Source organism: Neoarius graeffei, chromosome 19 (genome assembly GCF_027579695.1).
Source record: "Neoarius graeffei isolate fNeoGra1 chromosome 19, fNeoGra1.pri, whole genome shotgun sequence".
Taxonomy (NCBI): Eukaryota; Metazoa; Chordata; class Actinopteri; order Siluriformes; family Ariidae; genus Neoarius; species Neoarius graeffei.
Genome location: NC_083587.1, coordinates 56,302,430 through 56,326,948, shown reverse-complemented (window position 1 = coordinate 56,326,948; position 24,519 = coordinate 56,302,430). Strand labels below are relative to the sequence as shown.

The window sequence follows — 24,519 nt, the reverse complement described above, 5'->3', positions numbered from 1 at the left end:
ATCACAGACTGTGGAAACTTCACACTGGGCTTCAAACACCTTGGATTCTATGCCTCTCCACTCTTCCTCCAGACTCTAGAACCGTGATTTCCAAATCAAATGCAAAATGTACTTTCATCTGAAAAGAGGACTTTGGACCACTGAGCAACAGTCCATTTCTTTCTCTCCTTAGCCCAGATAAGACACTTCTGACATTGTCTCTGGCTCAGGAGTAGCTTGATATTAGGAATGCGAAAGTTGTATCCCCTTTCTTGAAGATGTCTGTTCGTGATGGGTCTTGATACACTGACACCAGCCTCAGTCCACTCCTTGTGAAGCTCTCCCAAGTTCTTGAATCAACTTTTCTTGACAATCCTCTCAAGACTGCGGCCATCCCTGTTGCTTGTGCACCTTTTCCAGCCACCCTTTTCAGCAATGACCTTTTGTGGCTTACCCTCCTTGTGGAGGGCATCAGTGATCATCTTCTGGACAACAGTCAAGTCAGCAGTCTTCCCCATGATTGTGGTTGTGTGTACTGAACTAGACCGAGAGATACACTGTGTTCATACTGTTTTACTCAAACTCGAAATGAAATATTCTAATATTTTGAGATGGGTTTTTTTTTATGTTTTTGTACTGTATGCCATACTGATTAAAATAGAAAAATGCTTGAAACATTTTAGTTTATGTGTAATGAGTCTATAATATATAACATTTTCACTTTCTTAAATAACTGATGGAAAATATTGAACTTTTTCACAATATTCTAATTTTTTGAGATGCACTAGTATATTAAAAAATGTGTGCGGCTTCATAGAACAGACTTCCACTCAAGGGCGGGGCTGGGACAGGTGGACCGCCCACCTCTGGTTGAAGGACATTAACATTCTTTTTTTTTCTTTAATAAAACTGTCATGATGCAGAGAAGTACCAAACGGGCGACTCTATGTCAGTATCAGCCTTGCAAGGTTCAGGATTATTTAAACCAGTAGATGGCGCGTTTGAGCCATTTTCAACCAGGAAAAATGCCAGATGAGCTTATGCGATCATGCGTCATCTGTCCACGATTTACAAAAATCGCTACTCCTCCTACAGGATTGTGTGCATATCCTACAGGTGGGTGTGCATAAAAGTTATCAAGACGGTGGCACCACCGGTCATATTTACAATTTTGTGGGCGTCTGAAATTTTTGGGTGACTCGTCACATTAAACACTACTCTTCGTAAACTGCTAGGACGTTTTCACTGAAACTCACCCAGAAGACTCTAAAGACATATTAGAGTCTCGACAGGAATTGTTCAGCAGGTGACGCCACATACTACAGATGAGGCTACAGGGGGGTCGCATGCAATTTCATGAAAATCGCTCCTCCTCCTACAGGAGTGATCAGATTTTGATCAAACTCGTATGGAATGTTCCCCAGGTTGGTTTGTATAAAAGCTGTCGAGACGGTGGTGCCACCTTTCATATTTAACATTTTATGGGCGTTTGAAAATTTTGGGTGACTCATCACACTAAACACCACTGTTCGTAAACTGCTCGGATGTTTTCACTGAAACTCACCCAGAAGACTCTAAAGACAAATTCCAACTAGACAGGGACACTCTAACGAGTGCAAACCCCGCCTTTTAAAGCCCCACTGTTATGGAACAGCCTTCCAAGTAATGTTCGGGAATCAGACACAGTCTCAGCATTTAAGTCTAGGCTGAAAACATATCTGTTTAGTCAAGCCTTTTGTTAATGGTGTTTATGAGGTAAAGGAGTAGATCTGGAGGGTCCTCAGACATAGAGTGTTTTGGTAAACTGGGATGTATGGATGCTGTCAGTCCCCACTCGCTTGCTCACTCGAGTTTGTTGACGGTGTAGTGGCTGGCTGCTTTATGTCCCGGGGCCCCTCATGCCTGTGTTACCTTCTGGCTCTCTCCTTTTAGTTATGCTGTCATAGTTAGTTGCCGGAGTCCCTGCTTGTACTCGGTGCAATATGTATACTGTTCCTACTTATTCAGGTGACATTGGGCATACCTAATCACCTGTGTTTTCTTTCTCTCCCCCCCCCCCACCCCAAATCTGTCCCTCTGAGTTACATGGAGTCAACAGGAAATCTTTTGGTGGAGACGGTGGGGACCTCGACTGGCTATCGTAGCCTGCAGGGAATCGGCCATCAGACATTCTGTCGCATGTCCCAGACCCGGTGAAATGTAACTGAATTGTCTTGGCCAGGCCTAAGGGTCCCATCTGCATCTCATCATTGCCGAGGAGTGTGCTCCCATCACCCAATCAAGCATCCAGCCAGAGCAGGTCATGATATATTTTTTACCATATTAACATGCCATTGTGTGTTATGCCTGACGTAAAGACTCTCGTCTCTGCGAGCCTACCACACAGATTTAATACTTGTCATTCTTAGGGCATACCTAACAACGTGTTTTCTTTCTCTCTCTCTCTCTCCCCCCCCCCCCCCCCCCCCCCAAATCTGTCCCTCTGAGTTACATGTTGATCCTGGGATTGAGATGCTGGCCTCTTCTGCCCCTCGGACCTGCTTGGTCCATCCTGGTGCCCTGTGTCTGGTCGGAGTTTTATCGCCCCACTCCTGTGAAGGACGGCCCCATGAGGACAGTTGAGGGTTATACCTGTTAAAACTGTTAATATTATAGTCAGGCTGTCTGTTGTTGCCCAAATGAGGATGGGTTCCCTTTTGAGTCTGGTTCCTCTCGAGGTTTCTTCCTCATGTCGTCTGAGGGAGTTTTTCCTTGCCACCGTCGCCACAGGCTTGCTCATTGGGGATAGATTAGGGATAAAATTAGCTCATGTTTTAAGTCGTTCAAATTCTGTAAAGCTGCTTTGCGACAATGTTTATTGTTAAAAGCGCTGTACAAATAAACTTGATTTGATTTTGATTTGATTTTCCCTATTAAAATACATTGGGCGAAAATTTCGAAGTTCTGCCATGACCTTGACCTTTGACCTCCAAAATTTAATGGTTTCCTTCCTGGGTGATTGGCAACACGTACAAAATTTGGTCCAAATCGATCCATTGGTTCTTGAGATATCTTGCAGACACACAGACAGACAGACAGATACACACACACACAGACTGACGCAGGTGAAAATAATAACCCCTCCGACTACTGTCGGCGGGGTTAACAAGAATTGTTAACCAGGTGGCGCCACATACTACGGATGAGGCTACAGAGGGGTCACGTACAATTTCATAAAAATCGTTACTCCTCCTACAGGATTGATCGGATTTCAAACTCACACACAACAACAACAGTGGTTGGTATGAGCTCCAGCCTCATTGAGGCTAGTCAATATTTAGTCAATATTAATACCAGTACTGATGCTTTTCACCACAATGTGGTCATTTAGTTTACAGCCCCAAAAAAAATTAAGTGTGCACTACCTCTTAAAAAAAAATGACTTGAAGTGTATTACAAAGATATATAGTGAAAGAAACTATAAAATGGTGACACACACACACACACAGCACATTTTACCCTGAGCTTTTATTACAGAGCCATCTGTGAAATGACACAGAAATGCAAAACATTCATCCTTTTGTTTTCTCGTGGCTCACAAAGCAGAAGTTTGGAAACTTCATACCAAGATAAAGGTTGAGATAAAGTAGCTGTAAATGACCGTCTTTCACATCCCACATAATTTCCCCTTCACTTTTCAGCCAGAAATATTTTATTCCATTGCTTTGCGTAAAAGCATACGTAGGTTTCAGGTGTTACGTCAATGATGCAGCTAAACTGAAAAATGCCACCTCGGCACATGTTTTCACAAAGACCTGTTTCTTAAAAAAAAAAAAAACATTATATACAGTATGATGCAGATATCACCGGCTTTATCAAATACTCTCGAACCCAAATAAAGTGCAATTTTAATCATATTTAATATCAGTGTTTTCTTTAAAATATAGTGTTTAAATAAAAAAGGAGCCCTACTTTCATTTGAGTTGAATCCAGCGTTCTCCATAATATGAAGATAATTTAATACCAAGTTCCATAACAGGACACATGAATAAACAATAAAATTAAAAAGAAGTAAAACAATAACGTTTGTAATTAATCAGCTTGCTCTCCTCAGCAAGGAGAGCCAGGACAAATTATTCCTTTGTTGTGCTTATTTTCAAAATCCAATTTGCCTGAGCCCTTCAAGATAACCACCACTCCAAGTCATTAGGATTTTCCAAGTCATTAGCAATAAACAAATGTGCATAATAAATAAGAGCGCGTCCGTTCGTTTGGTGGCTCTCCTTCATGGTTAGCCGAGCGCCTCGTCCACGGAGGCGCCGCTAATTGAGTGGCGTCAGAGGAAGCATCTGTGTACCAACTGCTGAATAAACGGCTGTGGAAGAAAGCACTAAACGGGAACGTCATTACTTAGCATTTAACAGTTTCTTGAGGCTTGTACTGGTTTTTCGGTTGGATAAAGCTCAAGTCCTGCTGCACACCTCGCTCTGCATTTTGCATGATGCCTTATCAGAACATGGACTGGATTATCTCAGGGTCTGCGTCGTCTTCTGTGGACCTGTTAAAAAAAAAAAAAAAGATAAAAAGAAAGAAAGGGTGCGTGTGTGTATTCATGCCAAACCCTAAGGAATGGGATTGTTCCCTAACCAGCTTCTCTGGGCCTGAAGGTAAGAGAAGCAGTCTTGGGCCCAAAGGGTTGCTGGTTCGATTCCCAGGACCAGCAGGAAAAACATGAAGGGAGTTGAGTGAATGAGCAGCACTTTCCCCTCCCTCTGTATCATTGCTGAAATGCCCTTGAGCAAGGCACCTAAGCCCCAACTGCTACCTGGGTGCTGTAGCATAGCTGCCCACTGCTCTGGGTAAGCGTATGCGCTCATTGCTCACTTGTATGTGTTCACTGCTTCAGATGGATTAAATGCAGAGGAGGTATTTCATTGTGCTTGAGTGTACATATGACTAATAAAGGCTTCTTTTACTTCTGTCTTGAAATTGACACACACAAAAAAAAATGCAGCTTGTCACGTTACCAGAAACCACAAAGCGAAAGTGCTCAGTCATGAAGACTTTCCCACATCTGAAAAATGTTTAAGAATCGCAGACACTGGAGACACTTCCAAAAACGCTCAGAAGTCGTCTCATGACGGAAAACTTCACTATATCGACGATCATTCTATCCACATTCGCTGGATATGAGCAATCACGCGTTCTGATTGGCTACTCTACTACTACAGCTCATATACCGTGAGTAGAGAAACACAAAATGGCAGACCGTGTTGCTGAACCAACCGAAGACGAAATAAAAACTCTGCTCGAAAACAAAACCCCAAAAAATACAAAAATGTGGAATGAAAGTATTTGATGGTAAGAACATATCTGTTTTTATTTTTCAATTATAGCATTTTTCACAAACTGCTCCTGTCATTTCGCCGGTTTGTTTACATTCTCAGCGAAAATGATTCTGTCGGACGTTTTGTATGAAGTTTTTATTTATCGAATTTGCAAAAAATAAAAATGCTCCGTTTCTGAAAATCCAGTGAATGTGGATAGAACAAAACGGCTATTCCACTCAATCTCGTTGTACGTATCAGCTCATGTACGACTTGATCGCGTGGAATAATTGTTAATTACACAAGCTAATTTCATCCCAATAATTTGATTGGTCAAGCATCGTTTCAAGAGTGCTTATATTTCCTATAACCGCACTAGGACACCAAATTCACCGGAAACATGCTTACAAATCAATACGAGCTAGCGAACCAGCTATCCGATGTGCTCTAAAGTGAGTGTGGTTTCTTCAGGATATATTTCCACTATCAAAGCAAAAATAAACAAAATATTTGGTCACGGCGGCACGGTGGTGTAGTGGTTAGCGCTGTCGCCTCACAGCAAGAAGGTCCTGGGTTCGAGCCCCGTGGCCGGCGAGGGCCTTTCTGTGCGGAGTTTGCATGTTCTCCCCGTGTCCGCGTGGGTTTCCTCCGGGTGCTCCGGTTTCCCCCACAGTCCAAAGACATGCAGGTTAGGTTAACTGGTGACTCTAAATTGACCGTAGGTGTGAATGTGAGTGTGAATGGTTGTCTGTGTCTATGTGTCAGCCCTGTGATGACCTGGCGACTTGTCCAGGGTGTACCCCGCCTTTCGCCCGTAGTCAGCTGGGATAGGCTCCAGCTTGCCTGCGACCCTGTAGAACAGGATAAAGCAGCTAGAGATAATGAGATGAGATATTTGGTCACATCGTGTCCAAAATCAATATCAATTTCCTTTTAACAGAAATATTATTTAAACATAATGTTTCACGGCACTCTTATCCACAAAGGCTGCATCATGTATCCATTCCAACCAAATACAAGCAAACACTTGAGTCCACTTGTTTAATTAGTTGTTCTTGGATTTCAAAAGACATTTTTAAATGCGTTTCCTGTCTCACTGGGACAACAACCTCCAGCCACAATGATGCTCTACAGCTAAAACTTCATGATGATCACTAGAGCATTACTACTGTAATACCTCTCATGTCCACCAGAGGGCACAGTCACCAGAATAATCATTTCCTTATCATGGTGAATGACTGTGAGTCTCTGTGTTATCCATTTAAGCAGTTCTAACAAATCATTCACTGTGTGTTCATGGCCTAGTTCCATGCTGGTTAGAATATTTATGTGACCCATGAGGCAGGAATACAATAGATGGGATGCTGGTCCATTTCAGGGTACCAAGCCCAAACACCTTCACATCTTTTCAAGTAGTCAAATCACCTGTAGTATGTTTTGGGAGGGGGAAGGAAATCGGAGAACTTGGAGAAAACTCATGTGCATGTGTGGAAAACGTACAAAATTCCATACAGACAGGAACCCAAGCTCAGGATTGAACCAGGAACCAATGCTATAATATTTGATCATCATGTCTGGCTAAATGAGCCTAGATGTTTGGATCAATCTTTCTGTAAGGTTTGTCTCACCTGGCTGATATGTACTGGGACGCCTTGTACATGAGCATGCATGCGAGGGTTCACTGGGGGTCTGTGTGGGTTGCTAAGCATGGCTCTTGCATGTCTGGGCATGTTGGGAGGTCTACGTCCATGATGCATGACCACAGGCCGTCTCATCATCTGAACTGGCTTTACAGCACGTGGTTTCTGTATATGCTCTCGTGGTAGGGTTTTAAACTCCGCTAGGCGCAGGACTGGAGGGGGAGCTGGAGCAACTTGACCAGCCTGGTTGGTTTGTCTCGCAGGATTAGTTTGAGCAGGTATTGACTGAGCTCCAGGATGCTGCAATGCAGTTCGGGTCTGCTGAACCCAGTTAACAAAGGGATTAGGAGTCTGGTTGGTGTGCTGCTGCAAAGCAGCCTGAGTTAGCATGTGGGAGTTTGGAGGGGCAGCATTGAGAGGTCCGGTCTGCCTTTGATCTGGACCAGCCTGACTGATCAAATGTGTTGGTTGAGCAGTCTGCCTTGGAACGGGTTGATGAGGAACAGCTCTGTCCACGTTGCCCATGTCATGCCTCTGGGATGTGATGTTCTGTGGAGCGGTCCGACTTTGATAGTCAGCACGTGGCTGAGCAGGCTGCGTGACTTGTCTTGACAGATCCCGATCCCCTCGAGAACGTCTCTGGGCAGCACTGTGAGCAAATTGCCTCAGAAAGTTTCTTCTTGAAGCTCTGGAAATGTTCCGCACCTGTTCATCTACAGGTGGCCTGATGGGTCTTGGAGCTGGAGCTGAATGCTCACTGGCTGATTCTGATGAATTCTGGGATGCATAACTGTCCATTTGAGGATTCGGATATGCAGGTGTACCATGCATAAGGTCCCACGGCATCTGACGTGGGTATGTATTAGAACTCGAGTCGTCGACAACGGTGGTGTGTGTGTGGTCTAACGGTGTAGGAGTCACCTCTGAGTCAGGATGTGTGTTTTCAGTATTGCGCCTCGACCGTGTCTGGTTGGTGACGTGGTGGTCCCTGGGTTGTCTGTTTCTCAAGGTGCTATTGTGACCAGGCTGTGCTGTATTATGGACGTTATCTGTCCAAGTCTGAGGATTGGAGTGTGACCCACTGACATGACTGTGATTTGAGTGGCGAGTGTTAACAAGCTCCTGCTGGACAGGATTGCTTTGTTGATCATTATAGTGCCTGGTGTTCTGTCCTGAAGAAGTCTGAGGTGCATTGAGGCTGACTTGCACAGCGTGAGGTTGTGTGGTGGCATTCGGATTTTGTCGTAGTGGATTAAGGTTTATAAGGACTGTATGAGGTCCCGCCTCAGCTTGGCCAGTCTGGATGAGAATATTTGGGTTCTGTTGGCCCACTTGTTGGAACGAGCCAGTGTTGCGTTGATTTGAATTGCCATTCCGTTGGCTATCATGGAGGTTGGCATTATATGAGAACATGTCAGTATTAAGATGACCATTGGGCTGAAAGGCAGTGGTGTTGGTTGCTCTGTTTTGTGTCAGTATATTGTTGTTGTTGTAGTTGTTGTGTTGGCCATTGGCTTGAGTCTTTGAACGATGGAGTCTGTTACCACTGTGCATCGGTGGGTCAGGCTGGTCACCCTGGCCAAGAAACCCAGGATTATCATGGCCATACGGTGGAGCTGGAATAACCTGAGAAAGGGAATCAAATCACATTGGTGACTTCTAAATAGTCTATATCTATGGCAAACATATCAGAGACTGTTTTCTTACTGTCGGCCTATTGTTCAGGTTTTGTTTCCGCTGTCCAATGACTGTTGAGAGTCTCTGATTAACTGCAACAGATGATTTACTGATCAGTATTGGTGAAGACAAAAAAAAGGCATTCTCAGTCAGACATAATGGAAAAGAGGACTTTTACCATTTCGCTGACGTAGGATCAGTACAATGGCAACAATAATTAACACGAGTGCTACAAAGCAGGCGATGACAATTCCAGCAACTGCACCTCCACTCAGACACGTATCTGTAGTGGGGGAAAAACGTGTTTGAGTATCCATGAAAAGAATGAAAGGTTAGACACAGCCATTGAAGCACGGAGAAGGATAAAAACAAATACAGAGGCATACATGATATCATGCCGACCTTGCTGTGAGAATTAAATCACGTGTTACTTTTATGATGGATATCCCATACTATGTAGTGGAAGTTCATTACGTCTATCTATTATAGATATTTTAAGTTCATTTCTTAGACAAGGATTTTTTAAACTTGTTACCTTGTTAACAGTTTCGGCGAGAATCTTCCGCCTTCTTCAGAAACAGTCACCAGATGTCGAGTGGTGACGTGCCTTATCAGCTGATGTTGCGTTACAGAGGCGTGAACGTCCCGCCCAATTTGACAGGTAGTTCACACCTCCTGCTGTCAGGTTGCTCCTCCAGGACGGCACTCCAGGTGTGCGACAGCGCATACGCGCCCTCATCCCGGTTCATCGTCCTCTGTGCCCGCTTGCGTATCTCCACTGCCTCTAAAATCCAACGCTGGTATCCATTTTCTTCAGCGCAAATGACTCTGGCCTCTTCCCAATTCATAGATACCATATAGATACCATACCAAATAGATACCAGCATTGGATTTTAGAGGCAGTGGAGATACGCAAGCGGGCACAGAGGACGATGAACCGGGATGAGGGCGCGTATGCGCTGTCGCACACCTGGAGTGCCGTCCTGGAGGAGCGACCTGACAGCAGGAGGCGTGAACTACCTGTGAAATTGGGCGGGACGTTCACGCCTCCGTAACGCAACATCAGCTGATAAGGCACGTCACCACTCGACATCTGGTGACTGTTTCTGAAGAAGGCGGAAGATTCTCGCCGAAACTGTTAACAAGGTAACAAGTTTAAAAAATCCTTGTCTAAGAAATGAGCTTAAAATATCGATATCCCATACTGAACTTACTGAGGAAGGTGTTTACAAATGTACAGCTGTCTCATAACTAAGATACCATCCAATGATGAAACCTGACAAGCAGCATTTTTTTTACTCGCTAGTTAATCTTCAACACAAACACTAACCATATTTTTGAAATAAGACACTGAGAGAAGTACGACACAGAGAAGTACAACCCCGATTCCAAAAAAGTTGGGACAAAGTACAAATTGTAAATAAAAATGGAATGCAATGATGTGGAAGTTTCAAAATTCCATATTTTATTCAGAATAGAACATAGATGACATATCAAATGTTTAAACTGAGAAAATGTATCATTTAAAGAGAAAAATTAGGTGATTTTAAATTTCATAACAACACCACATCTCAAAAAAGTTGGGACAAGGCCATGTTTACCACTGTGAGACATCCCCTTTTCTCTTTACAACAGTCTGTAAACGTCTGGGGACTGAGGAGACAAGTTGCTCAAGTTTAGGGATAGGAATGTTAACCCATTCTTGTCTAATGTAGGATTCTAGTTGCTCAACTGTCTTAGGTCTTTTTTGTCGTATCTTCCGTTTTATGATGCGCCAAATGTTTTCTATGGGTGAAAGATCTGGACTGCAGGCTGGCCAGTTCAGTACCCGGACCCTTCTTCTACGCAGCCATGATGCTGTAATTGATGCAGTATGTGGTTTGGCATTGTCATGTTGGAAAATGCAAGGTCTTCCCTGAAAGAGACGTCGTCTGGATGGGAGCATGTGTTGCTCTAGAACCTGGATATACCTTTCAGCATTGATGGTGTCTTTCCAGATGTGTAAGCTGCCCATGCCACACGCACTAATGCAACCCCATACCATCAGAGATGCAGGCTTCTGAACTGAGCGCCAATAACAACTTGGGTCGTCCTTCTCCTCTTTAGTCCGAATGACACGGTGTCCCTGATTTCCATAAAGAACTTCAAATTTTGATTCGTCTGACCACAGAACAGTTTTCCACTTTGCCACAGTCCATTTTAAATGAGCCTTGGCCCAGAGAAGACGTCTGCGCTTCTGGATCATGTTTAGATACGGCTTCTTCTTTGAACTATAGAGTTTTAGCTGGCAACGGCGGATGGCACAGTGAATTGTGTTCACAGATAATGTTCTCTGGAAATATTCCTGAGCCCATTTTGTGATTTCCAATACAGAAGCATGCCTGTATGTGATGCAGTGCCGTCTAAGGGCCCGAAGATCACGGGCACCCAGTATGGTTTTCCGGCCTTGACCCTTACGCACAGAGATTCTTCCAGATTCTCTGAATCTTTTGATGATATTATGCACTGTAGATTATATGTTCAAACTCTTTGCAATTTTGCACTGTCGAACTCCTTTCTGATATTGCTCCACTATTTGTCGGCGCAGAATTAGGGGGATTGGTGATCCTCTTCCCATCTTTACTTCTGAGAGCCGCTGCCACTCCAAGATGCTCTTTTTATACCCAGTCATGTTAATGACCTATTGCCAATTGACCTAATGAGTTGCAATTTGGTCCTCCAGCTGTTCCTTTTTTGTACCTTTAAATTTTCCAGCCTCTTATTGCCCCTGTCCCAACTTTTTTGAGATGTGTTGCTGTCATGAAATTTCAAATGAGCCAATATTCGGCATGAAATTTCAAAATGTCTCACTTTCGACATTTGATATGTTGTCTATGTTCTATTGTGAATACAATGTCAGTTTTTGAGATTTGTAAATTATTGCATTCCATTTTTATTTACAATTTGTACTTTGTCCCAACTTTTTTGGAATCGGGGTTGTAGACAAGCAAAGGAAATATTCAGAAAGCTATACTGACCGAGATACTTATTGTAATATGGAAATTTTCTTGAACACCTGTAATGCTAACACTGTAGACTGGATATGATCAATCATGCGTTCTGATTGGCTACTCTACTACTAGGATATCAGTTCATATACCGTGAGTAGAGAAAAACAAAATGGCGGAGCGTGTTGTTGAACCAACTGAGGACGAAATAAAAACTCTACTCGAAAACAAAACCCAATAAATAAAGAAATAAATAAAATGGAATGAAAGTATTTGATGGTAAGAAGTATCTTTTTTTTTTTTCAAGAATTATTATTATTATAGCATTTTTCACAAATTGCTCCTGTCATTTCACTGGTTTGTTTACATTCCAAGCAGAAATTATTTTGTCGGACGTTTTGTATAAAGTTTTATTTATCGAATTTGCAAAAAATAAAAATGCTCAGTTTCTCAAAATCCAGTGAATGTGGATAGAATAAAACAGCTATTCCACTCAAGCTCGTCGTATATGGCTTATACTGTAGCTGCTATCAGCTCATGTATGACTCGATTTCAAGGAATAAATGGTAAAGTGTACACTGTATGTAGTAGGTTATGTGCAAACTTGGCTGCGATATTAAAACTTTGAGGATGAGACACACTATAATGGAGAACCCAACAACAAAGCCTTCAATAGGTGCTTGGCTGCAGAAAGTTAGTGTCCAGATAACATGGTAAAAGCCGTTTCATATGTTGTACCTGAACAATTCACAACAATTGGGAAGAAACATGAACGGTTTCACACAAAAAAATAAAAAAGACAAGCCAGCTATCTAACTTCAGGTTTCAGCTGTTCAGGCTGTGGTATTTAGCGGAAGGGTTTGGTGGGGTTTAAGTTCAGTCAACTCTCAAGAAGAGGAAAAAGAAAGAGAATTATAAATATGAAGATCAACACTGGTAAGCATTGTCTCATCTCATCTCATTATCTCTAGCCGCTTTATCCTGTTCTACAGGGTCGTAGGCAAGCTGGAGCCTATCCCAGCTGACTACGGGCGAAAGGCGGGGTACACCCTGGACAAGTCGCCAGGTCATCACAGGGCTGCACATAGACACAGACAACCATTCACACTCACATTCACACCTACGGTCAATTTAGAGTCACCAGTTAACCTAACCTGCATGTCTTTGGACTGTGGGGGAAACCGGAGCACCCGGAGGAAACCCACGCGGACACGGGGAGAACATGCAAACTCCGCACAGAAAGGCCCTCGCCGGCCACGGGGCTCGAACCTGGACCTTCTTGCTGTGAGGCGACAGCGCTAAACTGGTAAGCATTGTGTACAATAAAAATGCCACTACGATATATTCATTCACTTATAACCTGAAGACGTATAATCCGGAAAATTAATCAAAAAATTTTTTTTCCTCCCATTACATTTCATTTAAAATGTTTCCTAACCATCTAGAATATATATACACATGTTATTTACCAGCTGGGAGGTCCGTATCTGAAATGCCATGACCGAGGTCTTGAAAGTATCGACCAAGGCCCTCTGGGCCGAGGTCAGTATTCAAGGCCGAGGTCACGGTATTTCACCATACGAACCGACCTTAAGCTGGGAAATAATATATTTATTTTTTTCTTTACCAAATTCTAACAGAAAACGAGAGCGCCCGAAAGGGAAAACCAAGCCAAGGCAAGCCGCCATTTTTAATCCTCATTCATGACTGTAATGCAAATGGCTTCCTCCTCGGTAAACAAATGCACTTCCATGGCAGGAAAAAAAAACAACAAAAAAAAAAAAACTACATTTTGCCACCTATGTAGTCCCCTATTTATACAAAACTGAGTCATTCAGGATTCAGCCATGTTTTTGCTCAGCGTTCGCAACAGTTTTTAGCTTTCTCCTGAAATGTTTTCTTTTATTTCTTCTTCCTCAGGGTAGTAAAACTCGCTTTCGCTGTGAACACTGTCGTTATCGCTATCCATGCTGTAAAATTAATGCTATTCTCCTGAGAAATGCTGGCAAAAATTTATAAGATTTTTGATAATCTCATAAATAAATCTTATTAAAAAAAAAAGATAAATGTTGACAAAAGAATGCTACTACGTTTGTTGTTGTTGTTGTGAACGAGCGAGTTACCAGATGTCCATATCGTAGGATACGGACCCACTCGCCAGCCAATCAGAGCGCAGGATTTGATGGAAACCGGACCGCGAAAAAAATAAACTCACTTACTGTGCTTCTCCAGTCAAGCATTTAAGGAAAAATAAGTATGGGATAATGTACAGCGAAATAAACCACGACTCCAGAGCGAATCTATAAATTTACCTGCTTATATTTCACAGCTACTTACTAAAGAAATCAATAATTTGACAAAAAATATTGAGATTAAAAGCGATTTTATTGCTTCCGCTAAAACAAACAAAAAAAAAACGTTAAAATCTACAGCTGTGACTGCATCCATAGGAAAGTGATCTCTTCAGCCTTCTAAAGATTAGTCTACTTAGCATCATTGCTCATGTTAAAATGAACATTAAAACTTATATTTATAAAACGTTTCTGATGGAGTAACGCTTTTTTGCCACATGGGGTCACAAATGAGCAGACGTTGTAAATTTGATTATTAAAGCAACTGAAATTACCAGACTTCTTTCTTTGGACTGATATGACTGGGTGTGGCCCGACAGAGTCTATGATCAGACCAGTGTTCGTAGCAGCGGTCTGCTATTCAGAAATAACAGACTGTAGAATACTGTAATTGACCAATCAGAACCGAGTATTAAAGCTCGACTGCCTTTCGATTTCATAAAATCGGTGAAATTTAGTTCCCTCTGAAATGTGGTCATTGTGATACATGTTTATTTCTGGAATATCTCGCAAAATATCAGGCCATTCTGTGGCTGGGAAGTTATTTAATTTGAGGGGATTAAAGCAAATAATGTGCATGAAATCGCTCGCTTCGCGCAGTCGAGCAGACAGAGGAAGTCCGTCTGTGTGTGCGCATGCGCAGGTTTACCTTTGAGCGTGCACTGACAGTTCCATCATTCTGTCGCTAAACGAACAGCTGATCACACCGAGGTGCTCGCTGACCGCCGATATTTATTAGTTTGGTCCTGCGTTTCCTTTCCTTCATACAGTGCCTTGAAAAAGTATTCATACCCCTTGAACTTTTTCACATTTTTCCACCTTACAGCCACGAACTTAAAAGTTTTTTTATTGAGATTTTATGTGATAGACCAACACAGAGTAGCACATAATTGTGAAGTGAAACGAAAATGATAAATGGTCTTCAAAATTTTAAACAAATAAAAATCTGAACAATGTGATATGCATTAGTATTCAGCCCCCCTGCGTCAATACTTTGTAGTGCCACCTTTTGCTGCAATTACAGCTGCAAGTCTTTTGTGGTATGTCTCTACCAGCTTTGCACATCTAGACACTGAAATTTTTGCCCATTCTTCTTTGCAAAATAGCTCAAGCTCAGCCAGATTGGATGGAGAGCGTCTGTGAACAGCAATTTTCAAGTCTTGCCACAGATGCTCAATGGGATTTAGATCTGGACTTTGACTGGGCCATTCTAACACATGAATATTCTTTGACCTAAACCATTCCATTGTAGCTCTGGCTGTATGTTTAGGGTCATTGTCTTGCTGGAAGGTGAATCTCCTTCCCAGTCTCAAGTCTTTTGCAGCCTCCAACAGGTTTTCTTCCAGGATTGCCCTGTATTTAGCTCCATCCATCTTCCCATCAACTCTGACCAGCTTCCCTGTCCCTGCTGAAGAAAAGCATCCCCATAGCATGATGCTGCCACCACCATGTTTCACAGTGGGGATGGTGTGTGTAGGCAGGGTGATGAGCAGTGTTAGTTTTCCGCCACACATAGCGCTTTGCATTTAGGCCAAAAAGTTCAACTTTGGTCTCATCTGACCAAAGCACCTTCTTCCACATGTTTGCTGTGTCCCCTACATGGCTTCTGGCAAACTGCAAACGGGACTTCTTATGCCTGTCTTTCAACAATGGCTTTCTTCTTGCCGTTCTTCCAAAAAGGCCAGATTTGTGGAGTGTACGACTTATAGTTGTCCTGTGCACAGATTCTCCCACCTGAGCTGTGGATTTCTGCAGCTCCTCCAGAGTGATCATGGGCCTCTTGGCTGCTTCTCTGACCAGTGCTCTCCTTGCTCGCTCTGTCAGTTTAGGTGGATGGCCAAGTCTTGGTAGGTTTGCAGTTGTGCCATACTTTTTCCATTTTTGAATGATGGATTGAACAGTGCTTCTTGAGATGTTCAGAGCTTGGGATATTTTTTTTATAACCTAACCCTGCTTTAAACTTCTCCAGAACTTTATCCCTGACCTGTCTGGTGAGTTCTTTGGTCTTCATGATGCTGTTTGTTCTTCAGTGTTCTCTAACAAACCACTGAGGCCTTCACAGAAGAAGTGTATTTATGCTGAGAATAAATTACACACAGTAGGACTCTATTAACTAATTAGATGAGTTCTGAAGGCAGTTGATTGCACTGGATTGTATTTAGAGGTATCAGAGTACAGGGGGCTGAATACTAATGCACATCACATTTTTCAGATTTTTATTTAAAATTTTGAAGACCATTTATCATTTTCGTTTCACTTCACAATTATGTGCTACTCTGTGTTGGTCTATCACATAAAATCTCAATAAAAAAACTTTTAAAGTTCGTGGTTGTAAGGTGGAAAAATGTGAAAAAGTTCAAGGGGTATGAATACTTTTTCAAGGCACTGTATATAAAACATAACGTCTTTTCGTCTCGCTTTCCGTTACTGTCGTCGGTCTTTCACGTTTCATTCGCACACTCACATCCTCCATTTTTCTCTCCTGTTTCAAATTTGTATCCCACAATGCCTTGTGTGAACGATGAAAGGCCACCATGTGATGCATGAATGTAGTATCTTGTATTGGGTCATGGTGAAGCAGGAAAAAATAGCGGAGAATTTAGGGCCACGTGGCCTGAAATTCATTAATTGTTCTGTTTTAAAAATCTCATAAAATTGGAAGTCTGTGATTCGAATTCAGTAGCTTTCAGTCCACTAAGCAAAAATAAATAGATGTCGGGGAAAATTCTTTTTATGGCCTAGACTTGAAAAATCTGAAAGGCAGTACAGCTTTAAATAAAGTCGTGTAATACAAATAAATAAATAAAACAGCATGAGCATCACTAGAAGATCCAGTGCCAAAACTCACCCACAACATTGAGGGTTGTCTGCTGCTGCGACGTTTTGGTTGTGATGCTGTTACGTGCTGAGCATGTGTACTGGCCACTCTGATTGTTGGAAAAAATCTGCAAATTCAGCGTGCCACCGTTTGCCTGGCTGGTTGTCAGGGGCACACCTTTGAACTGCCATGATAAGAGAGCAGGGGGCAGAGAGACAGACGTACAGGTGAGCTGGACTGTCTGGCCAATGGTGGCGTCTCCACCACCAACACAGTTAGAGGACGAGCTCTTCACCTCAGGGGTGTCCGGACCATCTAAAGCAGATACAACATTATACACATTAATTATTAACATCACTAAAGGTGTGCAATATGATAAAAATATCATATCTATATATTTAAAGCATATGTATTTTTGTGATAAAAATACAGGTTTGCTTTAAAAAAAAAAAAACCTCTCCTTTAAAAACGTACTCTGAAAGCCGAGTTCAACTTTAACAATACAAAAGTTTTTAATAAAGTCAAGTTCAGAAGAAATTTTTCAGTCAGCTGCCTTCAATCAGAACTAGTCTCCGTGAAACTAATACAGTTTATGATGAGCGTTTTCAAAAAAGCATTATAAATAACATTATTCTATCCACATTCACCGGATATGATCAGTCATGCACTCCGATTGGCTACTCTACTACTGGTCTATCTATGGAATCAATTTTGTGCCAAAATGTTCATACAATACTTTTGAAATATCAAACAAAAACGACAAATCAAGATACAAAAAAAAGAAGTCAATTTTTTTAGACTGGCAAACAAATTATTCGTGTAATCGTGCAAAATATCAGTCTATTACTCTTCAGAAACCTTTTATTTTTGTTCCGCGTCTTTCTCAGTTTTGTTTGACGTAATTTATTTTGGTTGCGATTCCAGCTTTCTCGTTTGCGCTCCCTGACTTTTTGCTTGCAGTTTTGGCACAAACTTCACGTGTGGGTGGGCTGTCCAGGAATGCATTACCATTGGCTAACTTGTGTTTGACTGACAGCTACGCTCAGCCATTCCCTACTCGGATTCTGGCGGACTGTTTGACGAGTGACCGATCCATTGACGGTAAACAAGGATCGAGTGGACTTCAGTGGCGACTATGATATTGAATTTACACTTTGTTGAATTAATTCAATATCATAGTCGCCACTGAAGTCCACTCCATCCTCGTTTACCGTCAATGGATCGGTCACTCATCAAACAGTCCGCCAGAATCCGAGTAGGGAATGGCTGAGCGTAGCTGTCAGTCAAACACAAGTTAGCCAATGGGAATGCATTCCTGGACAGCCCGCCCACACGTCAAGTTTGTGCCAAAACTGCAAGCAAAAAAGTCAGGGAGCGCAAACGAGAAAGCTGGAATCGCAACCAAAATAAATTACATCAAACAAGATGAGAAAGACGCAGAACAAAAATAAAAGGTTTCTGAAGAGTAATAGACTGATATTTTGCACGATTACACGAATAATTTGTTTGCCAGTCTAAAAAAATTGGCTTTTTTTTCCTTTTTTTGTATTTTGATTTGTCGTTTTTGTTTGATATTTCAAAAGTATTGTATGAACATTTTGGCACAAAATTGATTCCATATCTATCAGCTCATATACCATGAGCAGAGAAAAACAAAATGGCAGAGCGTGTTGCTGAACCAACCGAGGACGAAATAAAAACTCGACTCGAAAACAAAACCCTAAAAAAAATCAAAAACAAAATATGGAAAGTATCTTTTTTTTTATTTTTCAAGAATTATTATTATTATAATCGAATTTTTCACAAATTCGCCGGTTTGTTTACATTCTATGTGGAAATGATTTTGTCAGACGTTTTGTATAAAGTTTTTATTTAACGAATTTGCAAAAAAAAAAAAAGCTCAGTTTCTCAAAATCCAGTGAATGTGGATAGAATAAAACAATTATTCCATTAGATCTCATCATACATGGCTTATAGACAACACAATGCTACACACACCTTCGGCTATCAGCTCATGTACGACTCGATTTCGTGGAATAACTGTTAAATAGTCTAAATCTCTCGATCCATCACCTCGAGTGACTTGGCAAAATGGCGGGCAATCGCATCGTCACTGTGAGTGAGGAAGAATTACACATGATGAAAGAAAATGCTGTTCCTAAAAGCACTAAAGATGCTACAAAGTTTGGTCTAAAACTATTCAAAGGTTTGTGATTTATTTTATCAATTTCAAAACAAAGTATTTTATGTGACTCGGCGTAGATAAGTGACAAGTCTGTGCTGTGCCATTATTACATTTGCATGACGCTTCTGAAGTTTGAAATCAATTTTTTAATACAATTTTTTTAAATAAAATCACCTGTGTATTTATTCGCCCCTGAAGCCTCGGTCACAACCGGCTGTACGTGCTCCTACGGCCGGTCTACGTGCAAAAAACGCAAGAAACGCACGGAGGGCACGTGTGTGACGTGCTGATTTTCGAGCCGCAGACCGGCCGCAGAGGTTCTTTGTCATGTCAAACAAACTCTACGGGCGCTTACGTTTTTTTCAGGTTGCAAGACAAACTTACGGCCAACGTGCGTCTTTCTCCACGAAAAAAAAAAAAAAACGCAGCGATTTGGGAAATGCCAAAAATCACACGGCCAAAAAATCGTACGTCCGGTTGTGACCTAGGCTTTACACACATCCCACAGTCCACTGCGCGGTTGGGAACTTCCGGCGGCCAGGCACAGGCTGCTGATCACGGTACAAACACCAGTACTGGGCGATATAATCAGTTTCGATGTTCAAATATCGGATGCAAGCTGAAATGTGATGTTATCAGATTGCTTTTATATGTCAAGTTACTAATTCCATGGTAGTTTTTGTCTTGTATTTTACTTATATTATCGTCCTTTCATTTTCACTCTCTGCAGTTTTAACACAAAATACATGCTCCAACGACTCAGCACTATAACTCTGGCCAACGACATTAAGTGTACATTTACAGTGTCTTGCAAAAGTATTCATCCCCCTTGGTGTTTGTCCTGTTTTGTTGCATTTTTGGAGGATTAGCACCATTTGATTTACACAACATGCCTACCACTTTAAAGTTTTATTGTGACACAAACAATAAGATGAAAAAAAAACAGAAATCTGGAGTGTGCTTAAGTATTCACCCCCTTAATAAGAGCTGGTCCAATCAATTCACTTCATAAGTCACATAATTAGTTGATTAAGATCCACCTGTCTGCAATCAAAGGGTCACATGATGTCTGTATAAATCAACCTGTTCTGGAAGGACCCTGACTCTGCTACACTACTAAGCAAACATGAGAACCAAGGAGCCTCCAAACAGGTCAGAGACAAAGTTGTGGAGAAGTATAGATCAGGGTTGGGTTATAAAACATATCCCAAACTTTGAATATACCACAGAACACCATTAAACCCATTATAGCAAAATGGAAAGAATATGGCACCACTACAAACCTGACAAGAGAAGGTCGCCCACCAAAACAGACCGGGCAAGGAGGGCATTAATCAGAGATGCAACAAAGACACCAACGATAACACTGAAGGAGCTGCAAAGGTCCACAGCAGAGATGGGAGTATCTGTCCATAGAACCACTTTAAGCCGTACACTCCACAGAGCGAGGCTTTAAGGAAGAGTGGCCAGAAAATAGTCATTGCTTAAGAAAACATGTTTGGAGTTTGCCCAACAGCATGTGGCAGACTCGCCAAACACATGGAAGAAGATTCTCTGGTCAAATGAGACTAAAATTTAACTTTTTGGCCATCATGGGAAATGCCATGTGTGGCGTAAACCCTTCGAACACCATTCCTACAGTGAAGCATGGTGGTGGCAGCATCATGCTGTGGGGATACTTTTCATCTGCAGGGACAGGAAAGCTGGTAAGGACTGAAGGAAAGATGGATGGCACTAAATACAGGGCATTTCTGGAGGTTTGAGACTGGGATGAAGGTTCACGTTCCAGCAGGACAATGACCCAAAACAGACTGCTAAAGCTACACTGTCCAGAGTGGCTTAAAGGGAAACATTTAAATGTCTTGGAATGGCCTAATCAAAGCCCAGACCTCAACCCAATTGAGAATCTGTGGCATAACTTGAAGATTGCTGTACACCAACACAACCCATCTAACTTGAAGGAGTTGGAGCAGTTTTGTCTTGAGGAATGGGCAAAAATCCCAGTGGCTGTAATTGCAGCAAAAGGTGGCTCTACAAAGTATTGATTTTGGGGGGTGAATACCTATGCACACTCCAGATTTCTGTTTCTTGGTCTTATTGTTCATGTCACAATTTTAAAAAAATCTGCACCTTTAAAGTTGTAGACATGTTGTGTAAATCAAATGGTGCTAACCCTCCAAAAATCCATTTTAATTCCAGCTTGTAACGCGACAAAACAGGACAAACACCAAGGGGGATAAATACTTTTGCAAGACATTGATGACAAATTGTAAATGTGCAATCATTTCGAGCAGTATTAATCTTGAAAGACCAGGTAAACCTGTAATAATATTTGAACATCCGATATTTGAACATCGAAAGTGATTATATCACCCAATATTGGTTTTTGTACCGTGATCAGCAGCCTGGGCCTGGCCACCGGACGTTCCCAGCCGCGCAGCGGATTGTGGGATATGTGAAAAATACGAAAACAATTATCTGCCTCAGGCTCGGTGAATAACAACCTCGACTTTGTCTCGCCTTCGGTGAATAACTGTTAATTATCAGCAGCTCTGACAATAGTTCAGCCATTTGGTTTATATTAATACGTTACCGTTTCTATAGTCACAGCAAATTCGCTGGGATGCCCAACTTTGTTTTAGGAAACCTCATGAAAATTGTGTTGTACATTTTAGAATGTACAATGTGATCACTTTTAATTAAAAAAAAAATCCAAATTGCTGCGGTATAAGGGGGAAAATATACCTCGGGACATGCTGTTCTAGGAACACACGTATCACAGCCCACCTTAATTCTTTACTTTGGTCATATCCCATTTTGTCTTGAGTATCCTTATACAAAGATCCATGTCGGACTCACAGTAAACAGTGAGGCTTGCTGTGGCAGTCTGGCTGCTGATGGGGTTGCTGACGGTGCAGCTGTATTCTCCGGCATCGTTCCTGTTCACCGGGTTGATATTCAGAGACCCAGCATCGATGAAGAAGCGAGAGTCTGAGGGAAGATTGGTGCTATCTTTACCCCACGTGACGCTGGTGTTGGTGCCTGAAGTCCAGCTGCAGGTTAAGGTCGCGTTGCCACCTTCTATAGTCACAGAGGGTACGAACAGACTCACTGGACCCACCGCAACTTCACAGGAACATCGGGAAAGATCATTCGGATTATTATTAACGTTTTTTTTCCCTTCATCGTATTTTACACTCTCTATCTTGAACTATCAGAGCAAACCTGAGGTGCAGCGGCAACTGTTATTCATTAACCGCACCTAACAGTTAAAATAAAAAGACATTACTCATTCACGCTGTTCCCAGAAAAAGCCTCGTGAAATCAAAGTTTATTGTCTACGACATGAAAATATTTTAATACAATATCATCTTCCTATTCTCCATCTGTGTCATTATGAGTTGTTTTAACTTAAGCATTTGCGTAGTAACTACGATAAAATCTTATCTAAATTAAACACTCGTTCCACCCAGCTATTGTTTTGCACACTCATGATTTCCTGTAGTCCTTACACAAAGCATGCCTCACATCAGTCTTAAAACATAAAGGCTTCCTGTTGAGTTCGGATAAACTACAGACATGTGACTGTGACAAAGGTGACTTCTCGAAGACTAAAAGGGAAGCCCAGCTTCCTGTAAAATATTATGAAAAAGTTAATCCATTAAATATGAATGAATGAATGAATGAATGAACCCTTTATTGTCACTGTTACCAGTGAAACTGACCAACAACCTGTCCTTACAGAGGGGGAACAGGACAGGAAGACAGGGATAAAAGAAAAAGAAACACAGTAGTAACATGAGGAAAGATGAGGAAAAAAAGAACACCCCCCCACTATGCTCCTATCAGGAGTACAGTGTGGGAGCATTTAAAAACCTCCGCACAAGCACACAATAACACAAGTACACTTTAAAACATGGGACTTGAGGGGGGAAAGGGGGGAGGAGGTAGAGGTAACCCAGCGCAAGTAAGCAGCCATCCGCTCCTGCAGCCATGCAAACAGCGCTGGTCACGCACCCACTTGTCACACTGGGGGTGAAAAACGGCGACCGCGGAAAATTGGGGAAGGAATGCAAAGAATGCGAGAGTGTCTCCCAGCAGTGACGACCTGGGGGAAATGTTGTCCCAGCAATGGCCTTGATCGAGGCCGGTGCTGTTCAGGGAACCGAATGTCGATAAGATAGAGACTGTTTGGTCTTTCGAACAGACGCAGTCTTTATACGTCCACACCACTCATCCATATCTGTCCATTTCTGTTCAATTGAATTCCATTTGGTCTCCTAAATACTTATTCCTTGCAAAGCCGAAAGCGTCTCCCAGATGACAACCATGTTGTGGTTCAAGTTCTGCCACAGTCTGAGTGCCGACAGCTTTGCCCACCGCTCAATCATATTGGGCAGCTTTGTGGGGCTTTGAACAGCTGTCACCGTTGTCTGATTTCCTCGATATACCAGGGCAATGCCTAATCCAATCAGCAAAAGTCCTGTAATCATGGTTCCGAATAGGTAGATATCTCCAATGTCCTCCACAGACGTTCCGGCAGGACAGGTGGGTTCCCCCGAACCCAGAAACTGTGTCAATTTCGTTAGGAGACCAGTTTATCAAATCCATGCTTTTTTTAGTTTAGAAATTCAATGCGGAGAGAGTCTCTCAAAAAAAAAAAGTATAGGCAGACGAGACGAGACGAAACAAAGAGCACAAGCAGGAAAAAAAAAAAAAGGAGAGGAGAGCAGAGAAATGCGACTGCCTTCCGTGAGAGCACGGAGAAGAATTAAGTAGTGAAAATATGTATTTACACTACTTAACTCTCTTACTCCAAATTGATATTTTGTGCTAGAAAGTGCTCAGCTTTACGGCTGGTTCATTCAGCAGTCATTTCTCGCTGGTTGTCAAAACCTGATAACGTGATCCCCCCCATGGAAACACAACCCATCAAAAACGCACTGATTCTCAGCATCTCTGTAGTTGAATGCCACAACAGGATATGCTTTGATCTTAGTGCAGCAAAGCTAGACGTTTACTGGACAATATGCTTTTAAAACATAATTTCCCGACGCCTGGGTTCACTAGGGGTCTATGGAGACAGTAAGGCGGGACCGGACGCGGGGCTTGGAGGAACTCTTAAATCTCTTTTGACTGACAGTGTTTTAAAATGATACATCCCATTAGAGGGATTCAAGCTCAGTCAGTCATGTGAAGTGGTGAGACGAGCTGCTGCTCATTCTCGCTCTTTTCCGATGAGTATACAGTTCCTGTTTCCATTTGTATACCCTGTAAATAAAGTTGTAAATATAGGAGTTTGTGACTTGCTTTCGTTTCAATTCAGTAAAGGCTGTTTATTTTAAGCAAGGCAATGGAGAGGAAGTCTAGCTCTGCAAACTGGCAAATATTGCTCATGTTGTTGACCTGATTCTGATGCTCTTCCTTAAAAGGAAAGGCTCAAAATTAAACAACAGGTCAGACTGATGCCCAAGATGGATTTAATTCAAAAGTCAGGGACACACAATCGGTCATTTCAGCTGTCTTGGTATGACAAAGTAAACTGGTTAACTGGGAGCGCTTTGACCAAGAGAATC

At 42.1% G+C, this 24,519-nt stretch overlaps 1 protein-coding gene across 2 annotated transcripts in view; it reads right to left on the bottom strand.

Annotated features, from left to right (window-relative positions):
* Window positions 1–3,471: 3,471 nt before the first annotated feature.
* si:dkeyp-97a10.3 (uncharacterized) overlaps window positions 3,472–24,519 on the bottom strand; it is a 47,841-nt gene continuing 26,793 nt past the window's right edge. The window contains exons 4-9 of one of the 2 annotated variants that reach the window (XM_060900326.1): window positions 21,803–22,024; window positions 16,789–17,073; window positions 8,781–8,885; window positions 8,633–8,694; window positions 6,914–8,551; window positions 3,472–4,516 (exon numbers count right to left, since the gene is read on the bottom strand). In XM_060900326.1, coding sequence (XP_060756309.1) covers window positions 4,490–4,516; window positions 6,914–8,551; window positions 8,633–8,694; window positions 8,781–8,885; window positions 16,789–17,073; window positions 21,803–22,024 — 2,339 coding nt within the window. In that variant the 3' untranslated portion in view covers window positions 3,472–4,489. Of the gene's footprint in view, window positions 4,517–6,913; window positions 8,552–8,632; window positions 8,695–8,780; window positions 8,886–16,788; window positions 17,074–21,802; window positions 22,070–24,519 lie in introns of both variants that reach the window. The other variant, XM_060900325.1, reaches the window with a different exon arrangement.